At 44.5% G+C, this 14,830-nt stretch overlaps 1 protein-coding gene across 2 annotated transcripts in view; it reads left to right on the top strand.

The window, feature by feature from the left end:
- Positions 1 to 14,830, top strand: part of ITPKB (inositol-trisphosphate 3-kinase B) — a 387,273-nt gene that overhangs the window by 316,076 nt on the left and 56,367 nt on the right. For both annotated transcript variants that reach the window (XM_069233800.1, XM_069233801.1), the window contains one exon: positions 11,458 to 11,662. In XM_069233800.1, the coding sequence (XP_069089901.1) occupies positions 11,458 to 11,662 (205 nt within the window). The remainder of the gene's footprint in view (positions 1 to 11,457; positions 11,663 to 14,830) is intronic.

Genomic DNA, 14,830 nt, shown 5'->3' with positions numbered 1-14,830 from the left:
CTGTGTGTATTTCTATATACTGTGGCACTCTGATATAGGGTTCAGGAGAATTTGGGCCCAACATCTGTATGAGTGTTCCTGCTAGCCATCCAGGAGAGTTATGAGGTCATAATGGCTTGATTGGTTATCTACATAAACACTATGAAAGTTCTTGTTTGCTGTGAAACATTAGTCCACATTTAGAAATTAAGTAATGCTCAGGGGTTAGAGGCCTGCCTCCCTCCACACTAGGAAGTGGGCCACCTAGAAGTTTGTGGCCTATCCAGATTTTAGCCACATCAGACCAGGTATTCATGGTGAGGATTGCTTTTTCTTTTCTTGGATAGAGTCTCATTGACCTACTGCGACTGTCTGCAAAAAGAGCTTTCATCAACCCAAATTAACAGAAGAAACGTTTTGAACATTATTGGAGGAAGCTTTGGGTTAATCTTGTATCTGAAGAGTGAGCTTAATGGATTGCCCGGTCTCTGGGAGGTTGTAAACTGTTGAATATTTCTACCTGTGGGGCGGGTTTCAGGGTAAGCCACTGCTGCTTGGACTCATAGCTACCCAACGGGGGAGCATACGAAGCTTTATCTTAAACAGTTTGCTTCCAGTCCCCTTTTTGGCTGACATTCTGTGCCTTGACGTCACCCTTACTTGGACTTTATGGGAACAAAAGTGCTAGGTAGCAGGCGTCTACTCCCCCATGCATCCTGTTAACAGTCTCAAAGTTCATCTGGTTCGATTCAGTTCTTTTTATCACTGATTGAATGCTTTGGCACCTCTCTGCTTCCGTAATGCGCAGCCTGTCTGATAGTGGGCAAATGTCCAGAGGAATTGTATCAAAAACATCCTGTTCAACATCCGTGAGTTCAAATGTTAAATGTCCTATCATTTACAGTTGCTCTAGAACTGTGCTTCTGGTTTTCATTTAGAATCTGCGTTAGAACAGACAGCATTAGGGTGGTCTTCCTCCAAACATTTTGCCTGTTTGCCTCACCTTTTTGCTGACTTCTTTCCATTGCTCTTAGGACTCTGAGCAAGTTTAGCACTGCTGACCAGAGCTAAAGAGCTTATGCTGTCTCCCTGTAAATTAGCTGTTACCAGTGGAAATGCAGCACTGACTGTGCTACCCACTCAAGTATTCCTTAAACATTTCCCAGGACTGCCATTGCAGAGCCTGTGTGCAATTTGCACTGCCCTGTCGACTTGGCATTTAAACCCTCTTGCCAAGCCATGAACGTCCCTTTTATTTACTTAAGTCACGCCTAAGGTAGGCCTTATGTAGCCCATAGGGCAGGCTACTATGTACCTAAAAGGTAGGACAAGTACGTTTACATTTTTACATGTCCTACCCCTCTCATAGGTCAACACTGGGGATTCCATATTACTTTTAATAATGTGTAATTCCTAATTGAGAAGGAGTAGATATGTCATGTTTCTACCTATGGATGATAAATTCTCTAATGGTAAAATCATATTTGTTACAATTTTGAAAAGGCCACTTCTAGAAAGTTGGCATTTTCCTACTGTGTGCCTGCAGCCTGTCTCCAATACATATCTGGCCTGGGGTGATACCTGGGATTGTGTATTCCCCCTAGACATCCACACAAAGAACTCTTAGGTGTGATTGATGGGGCATCAACATCCTGATGGGCCATCCTGGGCAGAACGGGAGGGAGGAGCGGACACCTGAATAAGCAGTGTCCTGCTTCAACACAAAGGGCTGCATAACCCCCTGTAGTGCGTCTGGAGCCAGGGCAAGAAGAAGGGACCTCTGGACTTCAAAGACCCTTCTTTGAAGTCCCCTCCACTTCAAAGGCACAACTGGGTATCAGTACTAGACCTCTGAAGGTACCATCTTGGTACACTGCTGGACCTGTGAAGACCTCTGCCAGGAAGGACTGCTGTGCTGCTACAAGGACTGCTGGTCTGGAAGAACTGCTTTTCTTCTGTGCTGCCCTGCTGAGGAAGGCCTGAACCCATCTCACTTGAGCCACCCAGGGTGACTCCAAGTGCTTGCTGGTTTGCCTCAACTTCTTCTGAAGTTTCAGGGAGACAAGACTTCCATCTCATCGCCTACAGCACCTGGACTTCGCTTGCTGCAAGTCTTGCCCTGCCAAGTGGTACCAATCAACTCCTGAACCCTTTGAAGTGGGTATAAAGTGCTGCAACTGGCAGAACCTGCGCATCAATGCTGTTGTGCTGATCAGGACCAGCGCATCTCCATTGACGCATCGCCGCTGCTGCGAGGATGGAGGAAACTGCATCGCTGTTGATGCCGCGCATTGCTGCTCCTGCATGGATTGGGAGCACTGCATTGCCAACTACGTGACGCATCAGCTCCATTCCCTACGCATTTTCGACTTTGCGCGGCTCAGATGACTCATTGCCTACATCTTCAGGATCAACATCAACGCATCACCTTGTCTCCTCGCATCTTATTCGCAATGTAAACACAACTCCGAATCAAGGTAGTGTTTTAGCAGGCCAAGGCTCTTCCCTTTATCCGACCCGCTCTCCATCACGGTCGACCTGAACTTTGAATTTGACCCAGTCTAGCGTGACCAAATAGCCCTTGTTGGCCCTTTTATGCTTTTAAGCACTACAGTATCATTCTGTACAAATTCATATCTTGACTTCTGCCTATTGGATTTTTGGCATTTAGATCATTTTTGTTCATAAATATATAATCTCTTTTTCTAACCTGGTGTGGAGTCTTTTTGTGGTATTTTTTTTTATTTTTTATATAGTGTGTTTCTGTTTGAAATGTTGCACTAATACTTTACATAGTGCCTCATGTTAAGCCTTCCTTCTCTGTGCTAAGCCACCAGAGGGTGAACACAGGTTATTTTATGCAAGACCAGACTGGCTGTACCGGGCATCAGGTATTTCCCCAGGAGGCTTGAAGGGTAAGGGCTGTTTTTTTTTTTGTTTTTTTTCAGCACTGCAACAGTTTTAAAAGCATCGCATAGTTCCTTGAATACACAGTTTTCAGGCAACAATAAAAGTGCCAAGATAACTCTGGTGAATAAAGTACCTACTGGAGAGAGATTTGGGTTTTGTCTAGTGGCAATATTTGATTCATCTAAGATAGTGCAGAGGCTTACTATGCCTGCTGCAAAGAACACGTACCATGCAGATCACAGAATAGTATTTTATGTGCAACGTTCAGTGAGATACTCCTTTTGTCACAGAGCTCCTTTTGTTACTGTGCAGTCCATAACTTACAATCATAATCTAGCACTGTGAACTGCCATCAAAGAGCTGCATGCAAACTGTATGATACAGATTAGAAAGCTATGTTTTTTTGCCCAGTCTTTGATTATCCTAATTTTGCAATAACAAAAGTTTGTTTGGGTAGACATAAATCGTTGTTAGTAAAGTGAATCCTAACCACTGTGTTACATGCTGAATCCTGAGTTTATGCTTCCAATGATCAAGAATTCTGGCAGTATGGATGGCATGTTAATCCTACACCTTGTAGTTCTTTGTCTTATGTAACATGTTTTATACACTGATTTACAGAAGTAGGATTTATTTTCTGTGTGTTGTAAATTGCACCAACACAACGCTGGTAAGAGAGGTTCTATAAAACAAATGAAATACATGTGAGAGGGGCTGTAGAGAGGTGAGAGGCACTGTTTAAGGGTGATGGGGAGGGAATCATTGAAGAGCCCCAGCAAAGATTGCTGTATCCTGGTGAGCTCTAAGGTCACAATTTACTATCCCTTGACACAATTGAATATATAATGAAAAATGTAATGTAGAATGCACTAGTTTTGCCATTTCTCCCAAAGTTTCATTGTGTGTGGGGGGAGAATTCACCTCCCTCCAATCCCCCCCCCCCCCCCCCCCCCCAAGCCCATGTTAGTGGTCAGGCACGCTCGCTATGCACCCTATGGGGGCTGGTCTGACAAAATTTGCCAGGGCTGCTTTGAGTTCCCAGCCCGGCCCTGAATTTATGCTGTGTATCTGACTTACCCTGACTAGCATTGTGGTTCCTGCTTGCACAGGGTGCATACCTCTGCCATCCATTTCTAACAATCTGCTTTCTAAAACCTAGTGTGCTGTATGATCTGTACGTTGTTTATGCTTTGGTCCAAACCATGATGCAGGCTTTCCAGAGTTCTGCTCAATTTCCATGGCACAAACCACAACCTATATCTTAGTTGTCCCTCCGTGTGCACATGTAACCTTTTTTTACCTGTGGCTAGGATTGCAGTGAAGCTCAGAGTAAGGACTGCATACCCTATATAGTTCTGTTGACCGACTGTAAACTGCCCTTCTCTGGAAGGATAGAATGCCTCCACTGAGACATTTGTTGGACAGGCTACCGTGTTTTGTGGTTCCCAGTACTGTTAATGCCACTAGTTCTTCTCCTCTTTTTTTTTTTTTTTTTGGTCTGGATTCTGACTGCCTCAGCTATCTGTCAGATCTCCTATCAGCCGAGGATATGTAACAGCATTTTGGATTGGCTCCCTTCAGGCATTGGCGCCATGGGCTGTAAGTCACATTTTGAAATTTTGAAATTACATTTGCTAAAGATAATTATTGCATTGGTAAGAAAGGCGAAGTAAGCTCCCCGCTGTTGACTGCAGCCCACAGGAAACAAACTATACTTTTCATCATTATAGGTGGGAACCAAACCTCAAAGGATTCAAAGGGCAATCCCTCAATCTAAAATAGCTGCCATGTGAACGTGGTGCCTCATATTCCTAATGTGGGGACTCCTAACCATGCAATGTTCCGGCCCAGCTCTTGCTTTGGTAGTCTGCTTTTTTGCTTTTCTCCTTGTCAGTTTTCCCTCGACCTCTTTTTACTTTTCTCCTTGTTTTTCCCTTGTTTTTAATTGCTTGCTGCCTTTTTCTCTTCGTTCTTGTTTTTCTGTCTTTTTCCCTAGTTATTTATTGCTTTTCTCTCAAATTCTTTTTCATTGCAGTTGTCCTTGCCCACTTTTTCCCACCTGATGTCCTTTTTTTCTGTCTCCTACCAAGCCCCTCTCACCGCCTTGTAGCACCTCCTCCCAGGACCTACTGAATGGAGGTCGCAGCACAACTTCATTGAGCAGGTCCCACACCCAGCTCTCCCTCGTGCTGCTGCATATCGCTTTTGCTTCGGTAGTCTGTTTTTTGCTTTTCCCCTTGTTAGTGTTTTCCTTCATTCTTTATTGCTTTTCTCCTTGTTTTCATTTGCTTTTCTCCTTGTTTTCCCCCTCATTCTTTATTTGCATTTCTCCTTCTTTTTCCCCTTTTCATTGGTTTTCCGTGGCTGCCCATTGCTGCCTGCTTTTCCCCACCTACTTCCTACCCCTCCACCTGCCCACTGCCTCCCAGCGCCCCTCGCACGCCCAGGGCCTACTTAATGGAGACCGCAGCACCCAACCTCCCAAAACGCCTCTGCCCTGAACACTGGACACCCCAGCAAACACTGCTGCCACATCGCTCCCCGCTCTAAGGTAGACCATTCTCCTGCACCAGATGCTCATTCTCCTGCACCAACAGGCCCACCATCATGCTGTAAAACACTACCTCAACCTCTCATCTCACCACACCACAAGCACCCCACTGACTCCACTGCCTACTCAACACACGACAGAACAGCCTTCAAGACGTCCCTCAACCTCTACCACTGCCTGCTAAGGGCAACAGACAGTCCTAGCTGCACACATCGAAACAAACACCAACAACAATTAAGAACTGTTCAACATCTTTAAGGAATCCTCTAACCCGGCTGCCATTGAAAACATCACACCCTCACATGAGCTGTGCGAAAACCTTTCTGACTTTCTTAGGAAGAATCACAACCATAAATACAGAAACTTCGATTCCCCAACCTATGACTACAGTCTTCCTCAACAGTTCTGCCGCCACTGCACTAGGCATGAAGCACAGACTGACCACCTGGAACCTCCTTAACTCAGGACACCACCTCCATCTTGAAAACCATACACTCGGAAGCTCCCACAGACCCAAGCCCACATTACATCTTCAGCCTCGGAAATCAAAGGATTGGCCCGGAACTTGCCACCTGTTTCAACACCTCAATCGCAACCTTTCCTGAAAGTCGGACCACTCCCCAGAAAACCCTCAGCCAGACCCAGCGAACTCTAAAAACATCCATCCAGTCTCCTTGCTCCCTTCCCAGCCAAAGTACTGACAGACTAGCGACAACTCAGGACATACCTGGAGCAGAACCAGCTACTTGACACATCCTGTCGGGCTTCAGCAGCAACCAGAGCACAGAGTCCGCCCAGATCGCAGCAGCAGATGACATCAGAATCCTCCCTGACCTCTTGGCAGCCTTCGACACTGTATTCCCACACACACGGATCAAGACTCCACCACATCAAAATCCAAGGAGATGCACTCAGATGAAGAAGAACGTAGCAAGAGATAGCGCAAAGTCAGACTAACCGGCAATGCATCTTGGGAGGATCTGCTGGCAGGTAGGTCCTGGTCTACTGTTGGTTCATCTGGCAGTTTTTGGTGAAAATGTTTGTAAGTCCCAACTTGTAGGTTTAGGCATGAGCTGTACCTTAAACACCACTTCCAAGCATCCAGGACTTGGGTGGAGGGGGACCACTTGGGAGTTTAGGACTCACGCCAACAGAGGCCAGGTTCAGGGTTCAAGGTCTCTGAAGTTTGCCCCTTTTGCTCACATAGGCCACCCAACTAGCCTTTAGAGTTACTCTGGTCATTCTGGGTTTAAGCAGCAAGACGGGACACAAGCAACGGGAGTCCTCTGGGGAGCAAGGAGTGTCCTTCTGAAGTCTTTCACAGGTCCAGGTACTGAAGTGTTGTTCTGAGGGTCCAGTATTTATATCTGGTGCCAGCCTTTGAAGTGGAGTATTCTTCTATGCTACCCCCACCTCTGGTAAGTTCTTCCCTTCCCAAGCCAAGACTCCAAAAAAAATAGTGTCTGACTTCTTTGTGTGGGTGCTGGAGTCAGCCCTTCGAAGTGCATGTGGGGCAGGGAACATCTCCGTTCCCAATTGTCCTGGCAAGATGGCCCATCCTGCCAACACCTAGCTACCCTTTCTCACTGCCTGGGGGGGTACTAGAAGGCAGGCTTTGTTTGTTTACCAACAGCTAAGCAATTCCATTCAGGTGGCCTAGGACACTAACAGCAGGCACTAAATGGTTAGGACAAGAGAAGTGACATCTTCAAAATTGTGACTTACTATCCGACTTTACCATAGAGAGGGTTTTAAATTACAATTCATCTGAGTCCAAACGTGACATTTCTACGTGTTCCCTATCAAAACGTAGCATTTATTAAATGTAAGAAAGTAACCATAACTTTGTTATCCTGTGGGAGAGGTAGGCCTTACGGTAGTGAAAAACATATTTAGTAGTTTTTTCACTACCAGGACATATAAAGTTAAAAACACATGTCCTACTCTTTAAGTACAATCCAGTCTACCTTAGGGGTGAAATAGGTTTCAAAAAGGAAGGTTTAGTCCTGATGAAAGGTTTATTATGCCAGGTTTAATTGGCAGTTTTAAAAACTGCACTACAGGCTACAGTGGCAGGTTTGAGACTAGCTTTAAAGGGCTAATGTAGAGGGTGGCAAAATGGGTGCTGCAGGCCCACTAGTAGCATTTATTTTAAAGTACCTGGTACATGCAGGACCATATATTAAAGATTTAGAAGTAAATTAAATGTGCCCAGCAGGTGTAAGCCATTTTACCATATTTTAGGGAGAGAGTACCAGCACTTTGTACACTTTAACATGCTAACCAGTGCTAGGGTCCTAATGAATACAAAAACGGATTTCAGAAGACAGATGGGTTGAATGCAAAGAGTTTGGGGGAAGGCCGTACCAAGGATGTCGGCTCCAGCGTGCATCCTGATCATGTGCAGAACCAGTTTATGCGCACACTCCATTGCTGCCTCTGCTCCTCCCCACTTTGAGCCCAACCAAGGTCACCATGATGGAGAGCACTACCAGGAAAGATACAAACTCCACTACAATACAAAGCTCCTCCACCTTTAGCAGTCATGGCACAGTCACCTCAGCGTTCCACTTTAAGAACCTCAACAGATGGCTGGCAACCTTGCAGCAAGAGATTTTGGTGGTTTTCATTGCAGTGTATAGCTTGTCAACATCCTTCACGTCCACCAACAAGCCCAGTATCATTCTCTCGCTCTGTGGCCTAGAGACGTTCACCAGCTATTTGAATTTCATATACGAGGAGAACAAGTTAAACAATTCAAAATGAAAACATATAAGCACGAGTGAGAAGTGCTGCTGGAGGAAAACGATTTGCCTAATACTAGTGTCACTATCGTGAGTATCTGGGTCCAGGATGTATTGCGAGTTTGGGCTTAAGTCTTGGTGGGCTTCGGTGAAACATTGTTACTGATGTAAGGTTGTGCATCTGGAGGCAGTATGGTGCCAGGATGCCCACCGAAGGTAATCTATTGTAGTAATGGACGGGACCATTCACTGGATCAGTGGGTGGGCCACTTAACTCCATAAACTCAGTTGAGTCGGGATCCATCTACACTGATTACGTCTTAATCTTCATGGAGGGTTAGTTGATCAGTTCATAATTTTTCTTGTCAAGTACTTTTTGCAGATACCCTTATCTAATGCTCCTCAGCACAACCTATTAGAAGAGGTTTGTTTAAAACAAACCCCCTTGCAGTTGTCGGTATGAGTTTCTAATCAGATTTATTCACTGTTTCTATCTGTAGATTCTGGTGAACTAGAAAACCATTGGGAAACTAAAAACAATGGAAATTCTAATGGGAAACCAGCCACAATAAATATTACAAATGCATAATGATGATAAAAGGTGTCACTTTAAAAAATCAGTGTGAAGATGGGGCGAATACAAAAAATAGTGTAGAGGTTTAATAGTTTCTGAAGCGGACTGGGCAGATGCTGCCTATAGTTGTCTTTTCATCACTTGTGGTTTGTGCGTCTCCGGTGGAGTGCTTTGCATTTGCAATTAATTACCTTGGTGAAGGTTATTTCTTCTTAAAACCAACTTGTAGGCTGTTTCCTACAAAGCTTGGTTGCCTCTTTTGATAGGGAAAGCTATCTCCCAGACACACACTCAGATCAGAGATAGATAGCCTCCACCTGTGTGGCAACTTTAAGCAAGTTTAACTGCATGAATGTCAAGCCTCCTCTCAACTCAAACTATCTTTGCCTGTCTCACATTTCTCTATGTCAAAGCTTTGTGAAATCTTACGGGAAGGTCTTTAGTCACCATGTATGCTTGGAGAGAAGTTGACGGTCTGTCCTAGTGCAGGACTAGCCTGCTCTCTGGTTCCAGTTCACTTCAGGATTATGTCCAGGCCAGTTTCCAGGTGGAAAATCTCCATCAGGGCAAACACATTTTCTCCCTGTGCAGACCTTAAAATACTTGGAGTTAGCTATAGAGGCTGGCTGGTACATCCTTGGTGCAATTTGTTAACACAGGAAAATATAAGTGGGCCTGGCAACTCCTCAGATAATCTCTCGAGCTTCTGGAGCTGTTCTTCCTCCTCTTCAATCAACAGTGACCGCCGATTGTGCTTCTGCTTATTATGGTCCTTTCTGAAGGGCTTCCAGAAAGAGTATTTGTTCATCGCGTAGTGGGTATAAGGGGCATGGATGGGAATAATAGGTTTGTCACTGCAGCCTGAAAACCTAGCATCCCATCAGTAGGTCACCTTTTGTAAACTGGAATTATGTACAGTGGTGTTTAACTCCATATGATGTTCACTGAAAGTACAGAGAGGATCCAGGCAAGTAAAAGCTGAGAAGTGGTAGCATCACACATGCTGGAAGCCAGGCCTTTTTGGTGAGCCTGGTTGCAGTCTTGTACATTAGTTACCACAAAATAGACTAATGCCATGTAGTAGTACTTCATTTACTTTGATCTCTGGAATCCAGTTGTTTAATGATTAGCTGGTCACCCCAAAACTTTGTTAGCTCAAATGTTAATCATCAGAATACATAAACTTAGCCTGGTCATGGGACATTTCTAAAGGCATGTAGAATTCCGAGAATTGCTCTGGTTATCCTGCTGTTCCTCTGCAAGATGTACATGTAGAGCCTTTACACAGTGAAGCGTCAGTCCTGTGAAGAGATACTAATAAAACCCCAAAGCCTTGGCTTCCATGATTGTCCTAAAGCATTTTACAGATTCCTACCTACCATAGATTCCTGCATTTTCCTCATCCTCTCTTAACCCCATTGCACGCTCCTCATCCAATTCTCAGTCTCATTTCCTTGTTTATTTTTATCCCTCATTGTGCTTCTCCACTCTGCTACGAATTCTCTCTCCCCACCACCCTCTTCTTCCCACTCTTCTCTCTCCAGTCCCCCTCCCCTTACCCTTTTCCTTGCTCACATTTCTGCCCCAAAATCCCCTTCCTCTGTGCTTTCTGTAAGGGCATAGTCTACTTTCAGGTTATTGAACAACATCACATATGCTTAATGTAATAGCTGAGTGGTGTTTATTGTGGTGGTTGTGTGTTTTGTGTGTAAAAGTAAATGTTGGCTTGAATCCTCAAAGGCTACAGCATAGGAGTCACTCATGTCCCAAGAATGCCAGTAATTAGAGAGAAATGTAATGTTTAAGTATTACTCTCCTTATTCTGTTTGATCTGAAACGTTTGTGCACACATTTGACTTGCAGTCTGAAGTGAACTTGTTTGTCCTTCTAATCCTGTGGATTAATGTTGAGGTTGAACTTGTCAAAGCAGTTGATGTACTAGATGGACTTTTCTCCAACAACTGCTTAGGCACCGAGCTGTTCCTATTCCTCTCAGGTGACACTCTAAGACTACCTGTAGCAATTCCATAGGGACTGCCAGTCCCAAAGTCGATTCCATTCTCTGTCGGGTACCAGAAGCCCAATCATGGCCATCTGGCTGTGCAATGAATTTTCTGAGGTTGATCAGATGGCATCTGTGGTTTTGGAAAGCTTTCCTTAGTTGAGAATTAGGGTCACTGGTTTTGCTGCTACGCATTAACATCAGCAAGACTTGGGTGTTGCGGTTGAACAATTAGTATATTTAGACGCTGGTCAGTGCAACTCTAGGATCCTCATTGCGTCATTACATAGGCACATGCTTTTATTTCATCCACCCCACAGACCACTTTATTGTGCTTTTTAAAATGTACTTTTCAAAATGTTTTTCCTCAGCTGTGCTTTATGCTGGTTTGTAATGAATTAACCCTTTGTACTCACAACCATCTCATTCTAACACCCAATTACTTTTTTCCAAAATTAAAATATTTACAAGTTTCCCTCTGCTGAAACCGCTCATGGTCACGCATTTGTCCATCTTTGAATACATTTCAGTTCTTGGTTGACAAATATAAAAGCGCATTATGAATGGCCTTTATCCCTGCTTCCTCTTGATCAGGAGTTGATCTCATTGAGATTGCCAGCAGAGTTTTCAGTTTGTTGCGCTACAGGTTTTCTGTATTTCTAAAATGGTGCTGTGGTGGGCTTGTTTCTTAAAACAGGACATACTTGGAGGAAGAACTGACAAAGGCCAGGAAGAAGCCAAGCCTTCGAAAGGACATGTACCAGAAGATGATTGAGGTGGATCCGGAGGCACCAACGGAAGAGGAGACCTTGCAGCGAGCAGTCACGAAGCCTCGTTACATGCAGTGGAGGGAGACCATCAGCTCAACAGCAACACTGGGCTTCCGGATTGAGGGAATAAAGGTATGGGACCCACAATGCACCTGTGTTTTGCCTAAAATATATTCTACCATTGCAGTTTGTCGCTGGCTAGGACATTGTTAGTATTTTCATTCTTGGCCTAGATTTCTGCTGACCAGATTGAATAATTCAAAGCCAATCTTTTATGCTGTGAAATATTTGTTGGGAATCATGATAGAAATAGCCCTGATATATGTACAAATCAATTAATACATTGCCACTATTGTCACCTTTTAAGGCAGCCCACATTAATCTACCTTGCCGGATTTGCCTTTGGAGAGATTTCAACACAAACGCTATTTTGTGCACTCCTCAACTCCTCCAGGGCAAGTTAACAGGTTCTACTCCTTGCCGTTCTGATGGCGAAACTGGCTATTTCACTTGCCCTGCAGGAAGGTAACATCAGCTGCCGCAATTAAACGCGGAGGAGAACGCGTCACTAGTTTTACCTTTCAGGCAGTGCTGATTTGTAGATGGTCTACACTTTCCACTTTACATCTACGCAGCCAATTAGGGATGAGTCTCCAAACCTAGATGACGATTTCGCTTTGTTTTGTCTGAAGATTAAGTAATTTATTTTGCCCCAAAGATGAATGTATGTAGCTTTCAGAAAGTAGTTTGGCAACAGCACAATTATAAAATGGTGGGCTTGTAGTGCACGCTCATTATGCAGACACGGAAAACTGAGTTATAGGGAGTATTGAATGAATTAGGTGTCTGACCAAGGTAGAAAAGAGTGGCACTATTTTTCTGTTTTGGGGTGAAAAATCGCAGGTGTCTTCCTTCCAGTGTCTTCAGGAGGAGCTCTTGCATGCAGCTGGATCCATCATCAATGAGGCAAGTTGTCCACTGTATAGAACGATCAGAGGATTCTTTATTATGTCTGCGTTATTGTCATGTTGTGGGTATTTGTAAAGTGCTCAGCTTACCCAGAAGGTTATCCTGGTGGTGATAGTAGTTTCAGTAAAGACCTGTCCCAGGGCTGAGAATTGGGTTAAAAGCCAAAGTTTCAGCTTCTTACAAAATTCAGTAACTGAGGAAGTGGCTCTGCTGTGTAGACAGGTCATAAAAGGCTGTAGGAGCGATGTGAGATGGATACAGCCACTTGATCTGGTTCTGTGTATGCTGGGAATCTGCGAGAGTAGGAGTTTTGGAGAGCAGAGGTATGTGGTAGGTTAGTGGAAGCCATTGGAGACTTCTGTTTTGAGGTGTGGGGTGATGTGGGAGAGTCTAGCGGAGTTCTGTATGGTTTGAAGTCCCCTGTTCAGTAGTGTTGATGTCTACATATATTGCGTTCCATAGCCCAGCTAGCTGCCAATCAGGGGGACAGTTCTGTTGGTGGTGAGAGGAATCCACTTAAAGACTTTAAGTATCTTCACTTGACTTGTCATTGAGAGCTGATCGTCAACCACTATTCCAGGTTCTTTGTGTAGTTGGTAGAGTTGGGAGTAGTTTGGAGTTTCGCAGGCCCTCTAGCTGGAGCTCATAGCAAGGTGAGTTTGCTGAAGATGACTGCTGTCTTTTCTTAAGTTTAAGGTAGTTGGTCTTCATCCATCTGGTGACTTCGGACATGCAGTTGGAGAACTTAGTCGGGGTGTCCGAAGGTTTGTCAGAGAGGATAAGCTGGGTTTTATCTGTGTATGAGATATTGATTCTGTGATTCTGAATGAGGCTGGTGAGTATGGGTCATGTAGGTGTGGCTCAGCATTAAACTGAACAAGGATTCTTTTAGTACTCTGCCCATTAGGTTTGTTGGAGATTTGACCTTTCTGCAGGATCACCCTGAATTTTTGTTTTTCCTTTTGCTGAACTCCATTTTTGCTGGCTATAGAACTCTGCCATGTTGAAAGGAGGAGCACAAGCACTTTACTACTGGTTAGCATGGGTATAGTGCAGAGTTTATATACACCAGATTGGTATATTTAATTTTCCTATAAGTCCCTAATATATGGTACCAAGTGTACACAGGGCCTGTAAATTAATGCTACCAGTGGACTGCAGTGCTCATTGTTCCATCCACTGCTGTGGACATGTAAAGCATGTCTCCAGACCGTCTGTTGTTGATTTATGTCCATACCTGCAGGGCTACAAGTTAACATTCAAAATTGTGGAACCAAGCCTACATGTTGGAGTCCATGTAAACGTCCCACAAAGGAGTTTGTTGTTTAATATCTGGAAGCATACCTTAATTTTTTAACAATATTCCGGAGAAATTGAAACTATTTGGTATTGTTTCTAAGCATTGTCCTGAAGATGGTCTTACATATTCACAATATTAGATCGACACATCAACGTCTTTCCACTACTTGATTTCGCAAAGTCAATCTTGTTCTGGTCGTCATATAAGTAACCTTGTCATCTATCAGTTATCACGTTGCAAGAGTGAACCAGCAGTAGCTGTGATCCTGTTGACTGATGTTATGATCTTGGAATTTTATGGATTTACTGTATTAATTATTTTGTCTTTATTGCTGTATTAAATACCAGAGATAAAAAAAAAAAAGACAAATACACATTATTTGCCTAAATCTGCCCGAGCGTTGAAGTATCTTTTTTTACTTTCTGGAACCAATCAATATTGTGCAGATCAATTTGTATCTGAGTCAGTTGTGAAAAGATCCCCTGGGGGTATGTGTGTGTATATATAAATAAATACACAGACACACCACACACACACAGTCACCCTTTCCTATTGCTATTCCATTGTAGCCTTGCTGTGCAGTTTTAAACTGCACATTCAGCCTGTCAAAATAAACCTTATTGACAGGCTTAAAGTTTTCTTTTAAATATTAAAGCCCTCATTCTGACCTTGGCGGGCGGCGGAGGCCGCCCGCCAAAGTCCCGCCGGCAGAATACCGCTGCGCGGTCAAAAGACCGCTGCGATTATTCTGAGTTTCCCGCTGGGCTGGCGGGCGACCGCCAGAAGGCCGCCCGCCAGCCCAGCGGGAAACACCCTTCCATGAGGATGCCGGCTCCGAATGGAGCCGGCGGAGTGGAAGGGGTGCGACGGGTGCAGTTGCACCCGTCGCGATTTTCAGTGTCTGCATGGCAGACACTGAAAATCTTTGTGGGGCCCTGTTACGGGGGCCCCACAACACCCCATACCGCCATCCTCTTCCTGGCGGCCAAAACCACCAGTAACAGGATGGCGGTATGGGGCTCGGAATCCCC

Source organism: Pleurodeles waltl, chromosome 5 (assembly GCF_031143425.1).
Source record: "Pleurodeles waltl isolate 20211129_DDA chromosome 5, aPleWal1.hap1.20221129, whole genome shotgun sequence".
NCBI classification, from domain to species: Eukaryota; Metazoa; Chordata; class Amphibia; order Caudata; family Salamandridae; genus Pleurodeles; species Pleurodeles waltl.
The sequence above is the reverse complement of the archived record's forward strand: the minus strand, read 5'-3'. Positions and strand labels throughout refer to the sequence as shown.